The 18,287-nt window shown below is 40.8% G+C and overlaps 1 protein-coding gene across 6 annotated transcripts in view; it reads right to left on the reverse strand.

Moving 5' to 3' along the window:
* itpr1b (inositol 1,4,5-trisphosphate receptor, type 1b) overlaps positions 1-18,287 on the reverse strand; it is a 439,399-nt gene that overhangs the window by 163,659 nt on the left and 257,453 nt on the right. For 3 of the 6 annotated variants that reach the window (XM_067998943.1, XM_067998944.1, XM_067998942.1), the window contains exons 40-41: positions 9,951-9,998; positions 4,081-4,213 (exon numbers count right to left, since the gene is read on the reverse strand). In XM_067998943.1, the coding sequence (XP_067855044.1) occupies positions 4,081-4,213; positions 9,951-9,998 (181 nt within the window). The remainder of the gene's footprint in view (positions 1-4,080; positions 4,214-9,950; positions 9,999-18,287) is intronic. The other 3 variants (XM_067998947.1, XM_067998946.1, XM_067998945.1) reach the window with 1 other exon arrangement.

Here is an 18,287-nt window from a genome sequence, read left to right on the forward strand (position 1 = left end):
AATGTCAGCATATTACAGCTTTGGTTTGACACATTCAGTACTTTTCCCTTTTAGCAGCAAGCAAATCATCTTCTCTCAGATTATAAATGGCACCAATCTCTATGCTGTAACAAAACCCTGGCATGTCCAGTAGGACCTCCAAGCAATTAAAAGGGAGCATTGATGGATCTAATAGCTTCTGCTATGCTGTTAATCAGCAGCTGCCTTAGTTCAGGTTACTGGAGGAGTCTGGTTAGGCCTCAGCTGGGGTATTGTGTCCAATTCTGGGCTCCACACTTTAAGAAGGATGTCAAGGCCTTGGAGGGGGTTAAGAGGAGATTATGTGGAGAGACTGGAGAAGTTAGGATTGTTCTCCTTAGAGCAGAGAAAGTGAAGGGGAGATTTAACAGAGGTGTTCAAAGTCATGAAGGGTTTTGATAGAGTAAATAAAGAAAAACTGTTTCCACTGGAAGAAGGGTCAGTGAGCAGAGGACACATATTTAAAAAAATTGGTAAAAGAGCCAGAGGCGAGATGAGGAGAAAAGTTTTTACGCAGCAAGTTATTATGGTCTGGAATGGACTGTCTGAACTGGTGGTGGAAGTAGATTCAATAGTAACTTTCAAATGGCAATTGGATAAATACTTGAAGGGGAAAAATTTGCAGGACTATGGGGAGGCAGCAGGGGACTAGGACCAATTGGATCGCTCTTTCAAGGAGCTGGCACAGGCATGATGGGTTAAATGGCCTCCTTCTGTCCTGTAAGATTCTATGATTCTACAGAGGCCTACTAATGGGGCATAAATGGGTGGCCTGGAGTTACAGGGCTCTTTCAGCATTTGTTTATTTGAGTAAATAATAAATGTTTACAGCTACCTCACGAAGTATAATGGTAAGAGGAGTTAGGACATCAGTAGCTGCTTGCTCAGTGTCTCTTCCTCCATGGAACCTGAGATGCTGAGGAAGCAGCAAACGATGCACCAACTCCTCTTAATGTTATATTTTTTGAGACTATAATTAACATTTATGATTTACTTAAAACGTATTTTGTTTGTTCCTTCCAAACTTATTGGATCAGAATGCTTTTCCGATTATGGACATCATGTTCAATTTTGGACCCAAGAAATCATGTGTTTATGCTCTGACCAGAATTCATGAAAATTTAAAACCCAAAAGCCAGAAGGCCGAATTGTTTATTACACAATTTTGAATTTGTCCTCCTTTGGAATCATTTTAATGCTATCATATGGAGTGGTTGAGGCGAATAGCATAGATGTATTTATGGTGAAGGTAGATAAGTACACAAGGGAGAAAGGAATAGAAGGATGTGTCGATAAGGTGAGATGAAGTAGAGTGAGAGGAGGCTCATGTGGAATATAAACACCAGCATAGACTGGTTGGGCCGAATGGCCTGTTCCTGTGCTGTAAATTCTATGTAACGTAATTCTATGTAAGCATGATTTAAGTTGCTGCAGTTATTTTTGTACCCCATTAGTAAGGCTCCACGAACTCTCCTGGTAACCTGAACTAAGACAGCTGCTGATTACTGGCAGAACAGAAGCTGTTGGATCCATCGATGCTTGGAGGTCCATGCCAGGGCTTCGGTATAGCATAGAGACTGGTGACATTTATAATCTGAGGTAACTTTTCCCTGTGGTAATTTTAAAAATGTGCATAGAGTTTGCTGAGGTAAACCGAGGCGCAGAAATTGACTTGGTCTTGGCTTTGTGCAGGGCATTTGCAAAGCCAACAGCAGGACATCTGAAGCTATTTCAGCTACCATAAAGCTATCTGTCTGGATTCAATTAAATGACAGGGAGTTGGCAATTATTGCTACTGAGGAATAAGCCTGCTAAATGTGCCGTATCTGCACATTTTAGAGGCAGCTCGTTGTTTGTTGGCTTCCCCGGCTGGCTTGAAACCCCTGCTATGTTCCCGTTGTACTTCGCTTAATACGTTCAATAAGTGCGAGGTATTCATCTGATGTGTCTGTAATACAGAAGCTTGAGCTGGAGATTCCAACTTTTTCTTCTCTACCTCTCCTCCTTTAAGTCACTCCTTAAAACCTACCCCATTGACCAAGCTTTTGGTCGCCTGTCCTAATATCTCTATGTGGCTAAGTGTCAAATTTTGTCTGATGATCGCTCCTGTGAAGCGCCTTGGGATGTTTTTACTACGTTAAAGGGGCTATATAAATGCAAGTTGTTCTTGTAGTCATGTTGATGCCAAACCATATCAGGGTGTTAGTCAACTACGCCCAAACTTTAGCAGATGCTATCGAAACAAAAAAAAAGATATTCGTCATTAACCTCTCTAGTCTTTGGGGACAGCTCCAACTCACGAAAGTAGTAGTAAAAAGAACAGAACATACAATGCTTAGAGAGGATAGCTTCTCAAATCTGCACCGATGGAAGTCTCAACCTCAACAATAAAAAAAGTTTGCTCAGTACCCTTTCATGACCGATGGATGTCACTTCGTTTGTTTTTGCAATTACACAGATTAATATCAAATTATTAAATTCAAGAACAGCCAAGGGCAGAAAACATACTGCAATGTCTGTGCAGACAAATTGTAGTAAAATAATCCAAGCTAGACCAAATCAAGGCAGTTGATTTGTGCAAGTTCAATGGGCTGCTGTTTACTTGGGTATACAAGGTATAATTTCAACATTTGCAGATGACAGGGAACTCAAACGTAGTAAACAATGTGGAGGATAGTAATAGACTTCAGGAAGACATATGGCAGATGAAATTTAACGCAGAGAAGTCTGAAGTGATACATTTTGGAAGAAAGAATGAGGAGAAGCAATATAAATGAAATGGTACAATTTTAAATTGAGTGCAGGAACAGAAAAACCTGGGGGTGTATGTACACAATTCTTTGAAGGTGACAGGATAGTTTGAGAAGGCTGTTAAAAAGCATATGGGATCCTGGGCTTTATTAATAGAGGCATAGAGTACAAAAGCAAGAAAGTTATGGTAAACTTTTATTTAACACTGGTTAGGCCTCAGATGGAATATTGTGTTCATTTCTGGGCACCACAATTTAGGAAGGATGTCAAGGCCTTAGAGGTTGCAGAAGAGATTTAATAGAATGGTACCAGGGATGAGGGACTTCAGTTATGTGGAGAGACTGGAGAAGCTGGGCTAGTTCTTGTTAGAGCAGAGAAGATTAAGCGGAGATTTGATAGAGGTGTTCAAAATTATGAAGGGTATTTTTTTTTATTATTAGAGTAAATAAGGAGAAACTGTTTCCAGTGGCAGAGGACACAGATTTGAAGTGATTTGCAAAAGAACCAGAGGTGAAATGAGGAAACATTTTTTTGCAGCGAGTTATGATCTGCAGTGCACTGCCTGAAAGGGTGGTGAAAGTAGATTCAATAGTAGTTTTCAAAAGGGAATTGGATAAATACTTCAAGGGGAAAAAATTACATGGCTATGGGGAAAGGCAGGGAGGGGGGTGGAAATAATTGGATAGCTCTTGCAAAGAGTCTGCACAGGCATGATGGGCCGAATGGCTTCCTTCTGTGCTGTACCATACTATGATACTAAGAGTTAGCTGCAGAAATTCCCTTAGTCCACATTTGAAAAAAAAACAAAAGCCTAATTCACTGAGGTTTTACGGACGTCTCACTAGCAGGACTAAAGTAGCCACATTCCATTATACCTGGGCTGCTACATAAGCATTCAGGCGTCTAATAGTACAGGTTTGCAGCCAAGTTTAATCCCGTACAGTTTTTGCAATGCTGGTATGGCCCATTTATAACCTGCCATAAAATTGGAAGCACCAATCATCACTTTTGTTAATCATTCCTGTCCTCCACCCTATCACAGGCCTTTCCCGTTTGTTCTTTTCCTGGCTCTGTACTTGTTTAAAAGTTGTTTATCTATAATATCTTCCAGTTCTGATGAGAGGTCATCGACCTGAAATGTTAACACTGTCTCTCTCTCTCCGCAGATGCTGCCTGACCTGCTGAGTGTTTCCAGCATGTTCTGTTTGCATTACAAAACTGGAAGTGTTGATCTAATACTGTGGGCTTCAACTATTCTCAAAGACTTGCATCATGTGGTAAGCTGGACTGCGGCAAAAATAAATATCTTACCTCGTTCAAGAGATTTGTTGATCCCGCCTGCGGACAGTGGGCCATTGTGAAAATTAGTCAGGCTGTCTCTTCTACCTACTGACCTGATGTTGCCATAGTAACGATTGACCAAGATCTGCCTTAGAGCTTCACCCTTGGTAAGGCAAAACAAATCTGTTAGACAAGCAGTGAGCACAGGTGCGCGTAAACAGCAGTTAGCGTAAAACATTTAAAACAAAAAAGCTAACATTAATAAGAGGTAGTTATATTGCTTAGAATGATTCCACAATATGCTAAAGCATTTCGGACTCTTAACGAAAACAAAGTGCAAGTACATCTCCTCAAAATCTACACTCCTATCGACGGGAATCATCTTTTCCTGGTCAGTGTAATCACAAAAGTCTATAACAGCAATAACCAAATTAAAACACAAGCATTGTGAGAAAAAGAGCAAAGAACACAGGTGGTCTGGTGACCTGGATAAAAGCAGAGAACGGCTGAGATTCAAGGTCGGTGGCTGCCCAATGTCCAAGTTGTCCTCTCACTGTTGGATGCAAACTTTGCTGGATCTTAGACTGCAAGATGGACCATTTTGCTGCGGGAGAAACGTCCCTACCGTCGCATTTTGCATAAAGGTTGACGAGAGTGGCAAAAAGAAAAACTCATTGAAGTTTTCCACTTCAAATTCATCCATCAACTCATCATGGAGAAACATCAGGACCTTTATGGAGGCATCCTTCATCAAACATTTTGCTTCACTGAGAGATGGCAAGTTTGTTTTAAGGGGGTTGGGGTAGCTATCCTCATTCTTTGATCACATTTCACACTCCACAGAGAAAGGAGGTCTCAATCCTAATGGGAGGATGACAAGTCATTCTTGCAGCAGTCATGCAAGCCATTGGATCACCTCCAAGTGTGTGTTGGATACAAAGGCTGATACTGGGATTTGCACCCCAGTTCTTTGGATTGAAACAGTATCAGAGGAGACCGAGGTGAAATGAGCCAAATATGAAGGGGGTGGCTAAAGAGAACATTTAAGCTCAAAGCACCCCAGCAGAGTGAGCCGTACAGCCCCTCATATAGTGCTCGAGAGAATACTAAGAGAACTTTGTAAGTGGAAGAAATCCAGTCATGAGAATGAGAAAGACTATACCGATTGGTAAGTAATTAAAATGAATCCTCATTCATTTTCCTCCATATATGAATTCCACCAAAGTAGAACACAAGGCAGGTACTTGCAGTCCATCTTGGAGCAATGCTGCACTAATGATTTTGGCTTTAGTAGTCAAACTAAGATAGAAATGCTTCGTAGAACCATATTAATTACTTGCAGATGGTATGAAGAGATATCCTTTGCATATTTGTTAAAGAAGTGGCCACAGTATGAATAAAATGAGCTTCAGCCTTTCCTGGTGGCTCAGTATCAACAGAAGTTTAAAAGAAAATGCATATCAAGCTTCATTCGACTGCTCACTGAACCAAACATTGCTTAGTGATGGGTTTAAACTAATTGTTCCTACCAAAAGAACATCAATTGGCTCTCCCTTGATGGCTTAGTGAGTAAATGGACCATGGGATATGATGCTGAGCACTGCACCTCAGGAAGGATATATTGGTCTTGGAGGGGGTGTGGTCTTGAAGCACTTCTTCAAACTAAGGGCAGTGGACATCTGGAACTCTCTCCCCCAAAAAGCTGAGGCTAGGTCAATTGAGAATTTCAAAACTGAGATTGCTAGATTTGTGTAAGACAAGGGTATTAAGGTTTTTAGAACCAAGGTGGGTAAGTGGTGTTAAGATGCAGATCTGCAATGATCTAATTGAATGGTGGAACAGGCTCAAGGGGCCGAATGGCCTATACCTGCTCCTGTGTTCCTTATCTGAATGTCTAACAAAAGTAGTTCCACCACCAGAGTTTGAAGCTCACGAACTCAACAGGCAGAACCAAAAGAAATTGGAACAATAGTCTCAACTAAGAATTGGAAAAATGAAGGTAAAATCCCGAGGCTCACTAAAAGGCATTACTTTCCAGGCAATTCAAGGACCAAGTGAACAGGCTGTAAGTAAATGCAGATAGTTGGAATGTTGTATCCTAACCTGCTCTCTTTATTATGCTGGCAATGACCTTTTATTTCCCTTTTGTCAGTGTAGAAATAAAACGATTTCTGTGATGTTAACAAGGTGTCCATAACTAAATGGGCAAAGTTGATCCTCCCCAGAACAAAACTAGCAAGCAGAGGAACTGGGCCAGATCTAGCTCCCAACAACTGCAGCATAAATCAAGGAGTCTATAAGGAATCTCCACGGATGCCTAGAACTAGTTTCAAGAAGTCAGAAAGCCAGGTCTTCCTTGCTTTTTTTCTTGGATTGGTGTGGGGTGGGGGGTGTGTAGGGGGAAGTGGGTGCCCTGAGGGTTCTAGTCCTGGCTGAGACACGCACTATATTTCATTTGCAAGTGCCATCACAGAGCAATCCACTGTATATGAAGTGAAAAGACATGGCTCTGTTGTGATAAGAACTATGAATGGGAATGGATTGGGAGAACAACTCTTGGGATACCTAAAGACAAAGGAATGTCCAGGGTATGCTCCTGCGTCATAGCAGGGTTAGAAAAGATACCAGCCCTCAGTGTGCAGCATGGGTGTCACATCCATGGAAGAAAATTTATCCGGAGCTGGAAGGGAGTCAGCATATCTACTTTGTAAGATTTAAGATGGATACAACAAGGTCGGTTTGAAGTTGGACTCTTAGTCACCACTGGCCTCGACTTTCTAAACGGAGAGACTCCCACAAACTGTGCCAGGAAAATTAACGCAAATGGACATGGAAATGACAAGAGAAATTTTTTAAAAATTGCAAAATTGTGCTAAAATCTAACCAGCAGTGACAAGACAGAATGTTTGCTGGAGTCGAACAGTGGAACTGTTGTCCACAATAGGGGTGGAAAGGAAAGCAGAACAGGGATGTATGTCGCACGGCAGGGAAGAGAGCATTCTTGGAAAGCAACAGTGCTGACGAAAAAGCCTCAGAAGACAATGTCCTATGGGGTCCACTCCGAGCTATGGTCACGAACATGCATGGGAAGGAAAAGTAAATGAGCAAGAACTGCAGTTCTCAGTCAAAGAACTTTATTCAATCCTGTGGCTTAATAAATCAGAGTGTGCTGGCAGATCTATAAACTGTCATTGTAATTCGAAGAGTAATATTTTAATTGAGAATTTAACATAACTGTTTTTCATTAGATGCATCTAAAAATAAAATCAGTTCAACAGCTGAATTGTTCAATGTGACTAAAGCAAAATTCCAACTTTGAATCTTGACAGTGACCCTGCGGATGTTCACTGATTCCCACTGCTCTTGCGGTTTATTGTTCCTGTTTATTACATGATGTGGAGATGCCGGTGATGGACTGGGGTGGACAAATATAAGGAGTCTTACAATCCCAGGTTATAGTCCAACAGCTTTATTTGAAATCACAAGCTTTCAGAGCTTTGCTCCATCAGGAAGGAGGAAAGCTCCGAAAACTTGTGATTTCAAATAAAGCTGTTGGACTATAACCTGGTGTTGTAAGACTGTTTATTACACACAGAGAAACTTGATGTGCAATGTTTTCAATGCACAAGTAGGAAACTGAATGGAGATTGGAAATACAGTATACGTTCATACAGTATCAAACCCATCTTCAATGGAAGAGAGATTTGGGCAGGATATGTAACAAGCGACCAAACCGATACTGCCAATTTTGGGCTCCTGGTAAAGTTGACGTCATCATTTCCATGCTGTAAAAAAATTAATGGTACAATAGTACAAACCTATATATTAGAGCAGACTCTTCTGCTCTTTAATTACTGGCTAGTTGGTTATTAACACTTTCTGTTTATAAAAAGGCTCTAATCAGGTTTCCTATAGTCCGCAAAACAAAATCAGCTGTAACTTTGTAATCCTGCTGTGCAAATGAGAAAATGCACCTAGAAAAAGGGACAGAAGGATAAACGTTTAATCACAGAATTTTTTTTTACAATCATGAACAAATTCTGATCTCGTTGCAGAAGGCTCACTTTCAAATACTTACCGTGGTCTTCTACGCACGTTAAAGAAACAAAAGTAAATTAGATTATGGGGAGATCAGAGAGAGTCAACACTGCAAAGGTTGTGAAGTCACCAATATAGTCACCTCAAGAATAAATTACAAATCAGACAATTATTCCTCAGCTGTAACATTCTTCTTTTGCTGCTGTTAATCCCAACACACTGAGTAACAGCAAATTTTTGTTTCCCTGCCACAAAGTGTCACTTTTCAAAAATCCATAGTCCACCAATAAACTTGAAGGCACACATTTAGTGGAATTTTAACTGTGGTGCATGTTTAGCAATCTACTTCACCTAAAGTACGGCAAAAAAAAATCCCTAATACATACATGCTCTAATATCATTACCCAGATATAATGAGTTGTACTTGGTGAACCAGTAAGAGTTTAAAATAATTTCACCATCCAATTATCTTGGCATGCAAATAGGATGCTTTGAGCCTGATAGCCTCCAGTAGTTAACAGGACAGAGGGGAAATATTCAAAAGCGAGCATTTTGTGTTTTGAATAAGATCGGGACATACTAAAAACTCTTCAATATCAGTGTGATTTCACTGCCATTCTCAAGGCCAAAGGGTTAAACGTACAGAACATATCCACTGAGCAGCATCCTTCATGTCCTCCAATCAACAAAACTGAAATATGTCAACCTCCATCCTTATGTAACTGTCCTGCTGTGACATTTTTATTGTTATAATTTCTTCGGCTTCGCGCCACTTCACTCCAAAATATTCAAGAATAGAGTCAAGCTCAATAAGGTAATGTTGTTTCAACCAGTGTGTTTGAGACTTTTCTTTTTAAAAAAGCATAGGTTGGTGAAATAAAAAGGATCAACATGATGTGTGACGCCAACAAAATGTTAAGGCGAAAAAAAAAAATAATTTTATCAATATATGACTATTTGCAACGGAATTCTGCTTAGCCGTTTCATTTCTGCAGTATTTAGGAACTACTGCTGTTTAAAAGAAATTGCAAGTGTAACATAAAACAATCATAAAGGAGCCTTTTCCAAAGTGTAGTTACCTCAGACTCAACATTCACAATCTACTGTATTCTTAGATATCTACACAGCTCCTCTAAAATTCACATTTGCAAATTATGCTAAATCCTTTTTAAAAAAGTGTCAATCATCTGCTTCATGTGTGAGCCCAAAATCTGCAGAAAGTTCGAGACAAAAACCCATCATTCTATAATGGATTCCTCCTACACAGGATGTATTGCACGACCATAATCCAAGCCCTCTCTCTCCTCCCCCTCTTTCCCAACGAAATGCACAAACTGAATCATTTCAAAAACACATAGCACAGGATTAGGATTATGACAGTGAACCGCACTTAGTAAAAGGATCACATTTTTCATTCAATGGTACATGCAAAGCCATTAATTTGCACATTCACACATAACCAATCTCTAATCTTCTTTAAAAGAAGAGGCATCCAGTCACTACATCTGCCATGCCCTCGAGGACTGAAGTGTCAGACACCAATTAACTGCAGTCATTTGTTATAATTGTGTCTGGAAAATAAGTATTTTGGGAATATGATTCCCTTTCTGAATGTTTCACACACAAGACTTTATCCTGCTTCAGGCACTTTACTGTGTTTTTTCACATCGAAAAAGTGTAATCATATTAAGCATGTATTGTTGTGGATCATGTATATTATCTTTCAAAGCAGACAGTCCATTACTCTAATCTATAACAAAGCTGACTTAATACGTATAAAAGTAATTGTTCATTTCCAAAACAGGTGTGGAGATTTTTGCCCATTCCCTCATTTCTAGGCGTGCACACACAGGTTTACATACCCGTTTCTGATCCTCCAGTTGTTTCTGTGGCAGGTTTTGATCAAGCTCCTGGTGGAAATACGTGCATGCAGAAAACAAGATTTTCTTTTCAAGATTGCGTTAATGAACACCCGAGATCTAAGTCCTCAAACCACAACCAAACAAGAGTTAGATACTGAATGACGCATGCAATTCAGAACAGTATCCCTTCTGCCATAACCTTATCAATATTGTTAAGCACTACTATTTGTTTCAATTACATATTGACAAAAATGTTTAATAACTGCATGTAGACAGTATATATAATTTATACAAACATTTTAACATATGTAAGCTAAGGGTAAAAAAGGGATACTCTCTTGAAGATAGGGGGAGGTGTACAAGTGGAACTCGTGCAGGATAGCAGATGCAGCAAGCAGAATGCAGTTTTTAGCAAAGCACACGGCCATATCCGTTCAATCTTGGTCCTCCCTCCACCCAAATAATCTCTCGGGTTTATTTCTCAAGCCTGAGAGCGAGTTAGGTGAACCAAACTCTCAACAGGTTCCAGCATCAATCCTGCAGCAAGTGTTAGCTTTAGCTTGAAGGAGATCAGCCTGCAGAGTGATGTCAGGAGGTCATCCCTTCTCCCTCCCCTCCAAACTGTGTAACCCTATGATTTGCTTTATTGATGGCACAAGAACAAGTCAGAATGACCCCTACAGGGTCCCAGATAAAGGACTGCTAAGTATCACATCCCTGACACCCTTAACGTTCCTTTCTCAGCCCTTTCAGATGTTATTCTAACTACTGGCTCAGCCATTAATGGAGCAAATAACTGAGGTAAGATATGACAAACTTATACCATCCACTGCATTTCAACTGCAATGCACTATATTTGAAGAGCCCAAACACTCCATTTCAAAAATACAGTACCAAAATACGACCCTTTACAGTCCCTCAACAACCCCCTGCTACTGAAGGAAAAAAAAAATCAAACTCTATTCAAATTTCTTTGAGAAACTTTACACATTCATGATGTTACCAACTCTTCTTTGAGCTGACTTAATTTTCTGCAACCGAGCATTATACCTAGTTTTTTCTGGGACCTGCCAGCTCTAGGTTGGCTCCCAGGCCGGTCCAAACTTATAGGCCCCATCACAATCAATGGAGCTGCTCTGGGATGTACAGGACCCTTCCAATCATTGACAAGGTAGGTCTCCATTCAGGTTTAATCTTTTTTAAAAAAAAAATCAAACCATATATGCTATATTTTAATATATTATATTCTCGGAACAGATAATGGAGTATTTTGAACAAAAACACCCAGATTTATACTTACATAGTAGTTACAGCATGGATTCAGCCCAACCAGTCCACGTTGGTGTTTACCCTCCATGTGAGCAAATAGTCCTCATCACAATTACCTATCCTGTCCCCATATTCCTTCATCCCTTTTTCTGTAAGATACATCTAACCAATAGTGTCCTTCAAGTCCCTAACCTGTTGTCAGCTTTTCCTTGGCCTCGATGAATTTTAGAATTCAATCCATAATCTGTGAACCGCGTACACGTGCTTCATTATGGAATCTTACAGCATAGAAGGCAGCCATTCAGCCCATCGTGTCAGTGCTGGTTCTGTGAAAGAGCTATCCAATTAGTCCCACTCCCCTGCTCTTTCCCCATAGCCCTGAAAATTTTTCCTTTTCAAGTATATATCCAATTCCCTTTTGAAAGTTATTACTGAATCTGCTTCCACCGCCCTTTCAGGCAGTGCATTCCAGATCATAACTCTTTGCTTCAAAAAAAATTCTCCTATCACCCATCTGGTTCCTTTGCCAATTATTTTAAATCTGTGTCCCTTGGTTACCAACCCTTCTGCCAGTGGGTCTCCTCATTTACTCTATCAAAACCCCTCATAATTTTGAGCACCTCAATTAGAGAATAAGACGAAGCAGAAAAAAAGGGGCATACGACAGATGTCAAGTTGATAACACAAGTGAGAACCAGGCTCAATATAGAAAGCTCAGAGGGGAAGTGAAAAAGGAAATGAGGGGCAAAGAGAGAGTATGAGAATAGACTGGCGGCCAACATAAAAGGGAATCCAAAAGTCTTCTATAGGCATGTAAACAGTAAACGGGTAGTAAGAGGAGGGGTGGGGCCGATCAGGGACCAAAAAGATCTACAAACGGAGGCAGAGGGCATAGCCGAGGTACTAAGTAAGTACTTTGCATCTGTCTTTACCAAGGAAGAAGATGCTGCCAGAATCTCAATAAAAGGAAGATGTAGTTGAGATACTGGATGGGCTAAAAATTGATAAAAAGGAGGACATAGATTTAAGGTGATTGGCAAAAGAGCCAAAGGTGACATGAGGAAAAACTTTTTTTTAATACAGTGAGTGGTTAGGATCTGGGATGCCAGAGGGGGCTGTGGAGGCAGATTCTATCATGGCCTTCAAAAGGGAACTGGATAAGCACTTGAAAGGAAAGATTTACAGGGCTACGGGGATAGGGGGATAGGGCGGGGGAGTGGGACTCGCTGGATTGCTCTTGCAAAGAGCCGGCACGGACTCGCTGGTCCAAATGGCCTCCTTCCATGCTGTAGCCTATGATTCTAAATCTCCACTTTACCATCTCTGCTCCAAGAAGAACATTATCCACAACAATTTACTGTAATCAGCAATTATAGATCTCCTGTATCATGTGCTACACACTAGGCTAGAGGTTACAAGTTTGGTCCATGCTGCTCACTTGTAGAGAACTTTATCCCCCTCCTTTCTAAAGTCTGAATCAATCAATTGGAAGAAAGGGTGAGCTGGAGGATGAGTTTAAAAAGTCACAATTTCACATATTGGCTCTGGGTTAACTCCTGACCACAATTTTATCCAAGGCTAATACAAAGAAGATGTTTCCTTATTTGGACTAGAGGAACTACTTGAAAGTTAGTACATTCAGCTTGCTCTTGATGTAACCAATAACGTGTATACAGAACGGCTGAGCTGGAGTGCGTCAAAAGGCAGTGGAAAGGTTTCTGACAAAGTCACGTGGCGAGTGAAGCTCAAGCAATATGTGAACATTATCTGGATTAGATAATCTTAGAGTCCCCAAATCCAGTTGTTATTCAGTGTAATTATATAGCAGTTTTGATGCATACAATCCACTTCACCTGCTTAGTGTGAAGATAACCACCATGTCAAGTAATGCAGTGAGGTGCTACAACCTGTAGCTATGCCTGTGATCCTGGGAATATGTTAACAATATTCTTGGGAAGCAAGTTATTTTTGAATGTCCAACACCAACTCCAATAGTCAAGGTTTTACTATTTGTATTGAACCTCAGTCATTGATCAACTAACTAGGTACAGTCTTCTGCATTTTTGAGATTTGTCCTCCACATGGAACCAGTCCCTTTATAAACCATTAGAAACTTCATGGGACCCTCCCTTTTTGAGACAATATACATCACCCAGCCTTGCAGTTATTCCTTAGACTTTTACCAAAGAAGATTGTCAACCAAATTTAGTTTACCTATCAGCGAAGGACAAATTCCCACAGGTACGAGCCCTGGCAGTATTGTTTGGCTGGTGGTTTGGTCAGTGGAGAAAAGAATTATTGATAGAATGGTTAAAGACTACCGAGGAAGGCCCTCTATCTTCACCAGCCTACCAATGCTACACAGATTCTTACCTGAGAGCTAATGCAGGTCAGAGTATCTAGAGACCTACGTCAAGGAGTGACCGTTGAAAATGCAATGCATTTTTTGTATTTAAATCTGGACAGGAACGATTAATAAATGAGCCCAAAGATTGCTCACAATAACAGCTCCACAAAATTTTAAGAGCAGCCTTCTGAAGCAAGCCCACAGAGTAACCAGTGCTGGAGAGGAATGAAGGGACATTTCTCTTTGCTGCTGAATTTCAATTCAGAAAGCACGACACAAATCATATAGCTTGGTTATTTAAAAACTAATTATGTCAATATCATACACCGTAAGACCACACTCTTCATATCCACAGCATGGAACCCAAGTTCCAACTGTGTCAGGAATGCAAGATAAAAGGAGGGAATAATAATATATCGTGACAACTAGCAGGGGTACAATTTTCTGAAGATTGGGGACGTAGTCTGAAAACAGATATGTCATCATTCTGCACGGTTATGGTTGACTGATAATCTGAGCCTGCAACTCAATAACTATGTGCTGAAACTAAAGCCATTGAGATGGCAGCTTTCCATGTGAAATTTAAGCTCACATGACCCCACAGCTTCAAACAGAAGGTTCAATTTAGTACAAGACATAGATCACATACGCAATGTGTGAAAAGTGCAGGATTTTCATGCTTTTTCAAAGAATGTGATACAAAAACAGTGGTTCCCTCTTGACTGTTCAAATCGAGAAAAACAGCCACTAGTGCTTACATAACTGCATTTAGTACTCCACTTCATCTGGAAATGATACAAGTAAAAAGATCCAACACTAATGGGGTCAGTCGTGGCTCAGTGGGTAGCACTCTCGCCTTTGAGTCAGAAGGTTGCGTGTTTAAGTTCCACTCCCGGGACTTGAGCACAAAATCTAGGCTGACACTCCTGTGCAGTAGAGGGTGTCTTTCGGATGAGATGTTAAACGGAGGCCGTCTGCCTTTTCAGGTGGACGTAAAAGATCTCATGGCACTATTTCAAAGAAGAGCAGGGGAGTTCTCCCTGGTGTCCTATTTAACCCTCAGCCAACATCACTAAAAAACAGATTATCTGGTCATTATCACGTTGCTGTTTGTGGGACTTGCTGTGTGCAATTTGGCTGCCATGTTTCCTCCATTACAACAGTGACTACACTTCAAAAAAGTACTTCATTGGCTGTAAAGCGCTTTGGGACCTCCAGAGATCACGGAAGGCGCTATATAAATACAATTTTTTTTTAAATTAAAAAAAAGCACAAATTTTCCATTTGCTGTTGTTTACCTTGCCACAACTCCACTTAAAAATAAATCAACTGGTCATTCATCTCATTGCTTTGTGGGATCTTGGTGCGTGCAAAATGGTCAGTGCTTCTGCCTATACAACAAGTGACTGAACAACAAAGTAATTGATGCACACAAAGTACTTTGGGATTTTCTGGAGAGATATGATAAGGTGCTATATTTTTCTTTCTAAGCCGCCAAATTTTAGAACATCTCAATGGCAGTGATGTATGAGAGACCTATTTTTAAAAAAGTATTTATTTTTGGGATGTTAGTTGCTGGCCAGTTTGTGGTCACTTTAATTTGATTACTAGTTGCTGGGAGCAGTTGGTCTTGTCCACAAAGGAAATATACATTATCTGTCTCATTTGCCGTTGCCACCTCAAAGGTGGACTTCTCAAGAAGAGTTAGAGGTGCGAAGTTCATCCAGGTGTTAGAAATAGTAGACAGAGTTAATAATATTGAATAGCTGATGCATCAGGTTGTGTGAATCTGTTGTAGCAAGCAAGTGTTGAATGCTGGCACTGACTGACACTTCATGGTCAGAGCCCACCTAAACGAGGAAATATATACTGAAGCTTTTTTCTAGTTTGCCAGTTCCCCTTCGTGCTGTGTCACTAGGTGGGTAGAGGTTGATGGCGGACTTCATGGGAACTCCTGATCACATAAAGCGTTTCCTCATAGCTGTGTGCCTGAGTTACAAGAATCGCTAATGCTTTGGAATTATTTTCAAGGAGGGACAGTGAGCTAGTAAGGTCCTGTAATCTAGTGAAAGCTGCTGTGCTTGCTCTTTCTTCTGTTTACTTTTATTTCTCAACAAATTGGATTCATAGTTGTAGCCCAAGATAGATAATCTGACAGTACCAGTCAGTCAGTCAGAGACAGACAACCCATGCAATTTCAATTGTGCATATCTCATCAATTCAGCATTGTTCACCCTATGGCCTGCTATCTCAGATTAATCTGTGCACCAAGTTGTATTGCTTTTCAAAGGGAGCACGGTTGCCTATGGAAGCAGGTCTTACATTTTGAGAGGAAAAAATGATCTGGAATGCACCCAAATGGTAACAACGATATATACCCTTGATAGCCTGGCCAATGGGTGCTCAAAGAAATGGGGACTGTGCTCTCCGAGGCCCTTGCTCATATATTTAACAGCTTGCTGGGGTCTGGGATCGTTTCCATGGATTGGAGAGAGGCCTATGTGATGTCAAAATTTTTAAAAAGGGCATTGGGTGAGGACCATGAAACCATTAGCTTTACTTCAGTTGCTAGAAGGAATCATTAGAGATACACTGTATGACCACCATATTAGAATAGGAGTTATTAGAGAGTCTCAAAATGGCTTCTGGTAAAGAAGGTCATAACTCACCAGCATGGTTCAATTTTTTGAGGAAGTCACGAGGTTGGTGGATGTAGGCAGCCCGGTCGACATTATATATCTTGATTTTCAAAAAGCCTTATGAAAAGTTGCGACACAATGGGCGACTTAATAATCTCAAGACCTGTGAGATTAGTGGGTAGATTTTGGGTTGGATAAGGAATTAGTTGCATTCTTGTTAACGGAAGGCTGTTATTAGTAGTAGTGGTTATGTGTGGGAACAAGTCACTAGTGATGTGCCACAGGGATCGGTATTAGGGCCGTTGCCCTTCACCACCTTTATCTATGATCTGGATGAAGGCGTTTGGAGAACCATCCGTAAATGTCTGGATAATACAAAGATTTGTGCAAGTGGCAGGAGATGAGGAACAAAAATAGGTTATAGGCAGATCGAGATATGGGCCCAAAGCTAGCAGATGTCAAGTCAACTTTCTTGAAAAGTTAAGCAGACTGGCCTCTTGCAGTGCCAGTAATGTAGGCGGACTGAATAATACAACAAGCTCTTCTTTTGATTTAAACTGGTTGCTCAGCTGAAACTGCGGCACACCTGCACTGTAGGGGAAATTAAGCGGTCTGCCATCGGCCATCAACACCATTTGGAAGAGGTTCAAAAACCTAAAGCTCAGAAGTTGGCAGATGTTAGGAATTTTGAAGCCAGAGGGGCGTGTGAAAAACTTCTGACTAAAAGTCTTTCTGACTGATCAGAATTGATAACAGAGCAAGGGCAAACAAACTTCAGAACCTCACTTTCGATGCTCATTTCCTGCAGCTGGGTAAGACCTAAAAAAAACATCAACAATGGAGAAAAGGGTAGGGGTACATCAACCACATGAAGGACCAATGTCTTGCAGGTGTACATAGCAGGTAAAAATATTAGGGCAGGTGAGGGCCTGTGATTTTCGTCCAATAAACTGGGACAATCAATGTCAGATATTAGTGAATGAGGAACATTAGGCACTCATTGCTGCTTATTTAGTTTAGCTTCCAGGAGACCAGTGTCCTTCAGCCATGGAAAAAAGGGGTCTATGATTTTATCCCCCAAGATAAGGGAGCCAGCTCCCGGATACCGCTCTCCGAGAATCCAAACTAAATGACCACCAATACAGAAGTGATTATAATGAACATCTACTCAGCTTTCAACCCGATGAACAGTTATCCTGCAGCCGTCAGGTTGGCTAACAATGGGTTAAACATGATGCAAGTTTGGGACCAGCTACTGACTGCACAGCAACTGTGCCACGTCACCATCTGTCAACACAACTTCAAGCCATTCTGATTAGGTTCACACAGTACTCAAACTCAGAGTGGTTACCCAGCTTGATGAATCATTTTATTATCACTTCATAGCAATTAGAACAATTGGAAATTGGGTTCTAGAAGTAAGTATACAGCAAACAAGTGCATTATTTTCACATCCTGTTCCAGCTGCATTTCCGCCTTCAGTTATTCAGGTGCTTACTGTTAACTATTACATATCTGAACATAGCTAAATTACCATAACTCATTTGGACGGACTAACAACAAATCCAAAGGAGAAATCCAGTAGTTCAGTTTTCTCTGAGCAAGCCACACAATACCTATCTACAACTATAATGAACAAACTTGCGTTTATAGAGGATATTTCATGACCTCAGTACATCCCAAAGCACTTCGAAGCCACCAGGCTACGTTTGAAGTGTAGTCACTTTACACAAACAGCAATGAGGTAAAAGGAACAGATGATTTGTTTTAGTGATGATGGTTGAGGGATAAATGTAGGCCAGGACACCAGAAGAACTCCTCTGGTCTTCTTCAACTAGTGCCACAGGATGTTTTACATGCACCTGCCGGGGGAAGGTGGGACATCAGTTTAACGTCTTTGCCGAAAGAGGGTACATCTGACAGCGCAGCATTCCCTCAGCATTGCACTGAAGTGTCAGCATAGATTATGTGCTCAAGTCCCTGGAGTGGGTCTTGAACCTATGACCTTCTGACTCAGATGCAAAATTGCTACCATTGAGTCAAGGCTGACCTTTAGGCTAGACTGAAACTGTCTCAATAAAG

This window comes from Heptranchias perlo, chromosome 17, assembly GCF_035084215.1.
Source record: "Heptranchias perlo isolate sHepPer1 chromosome 17, sHepPer1.hap1, whole genome shotgun sequence".
In the NCBI taxonomy this organism is placed as follows: Eukaryota; Metazoa; Chordata; class Chondrichthyes; order Hexanchiformes; family Hexanchidae; genus Heptranchias; species Heptranchias perlo.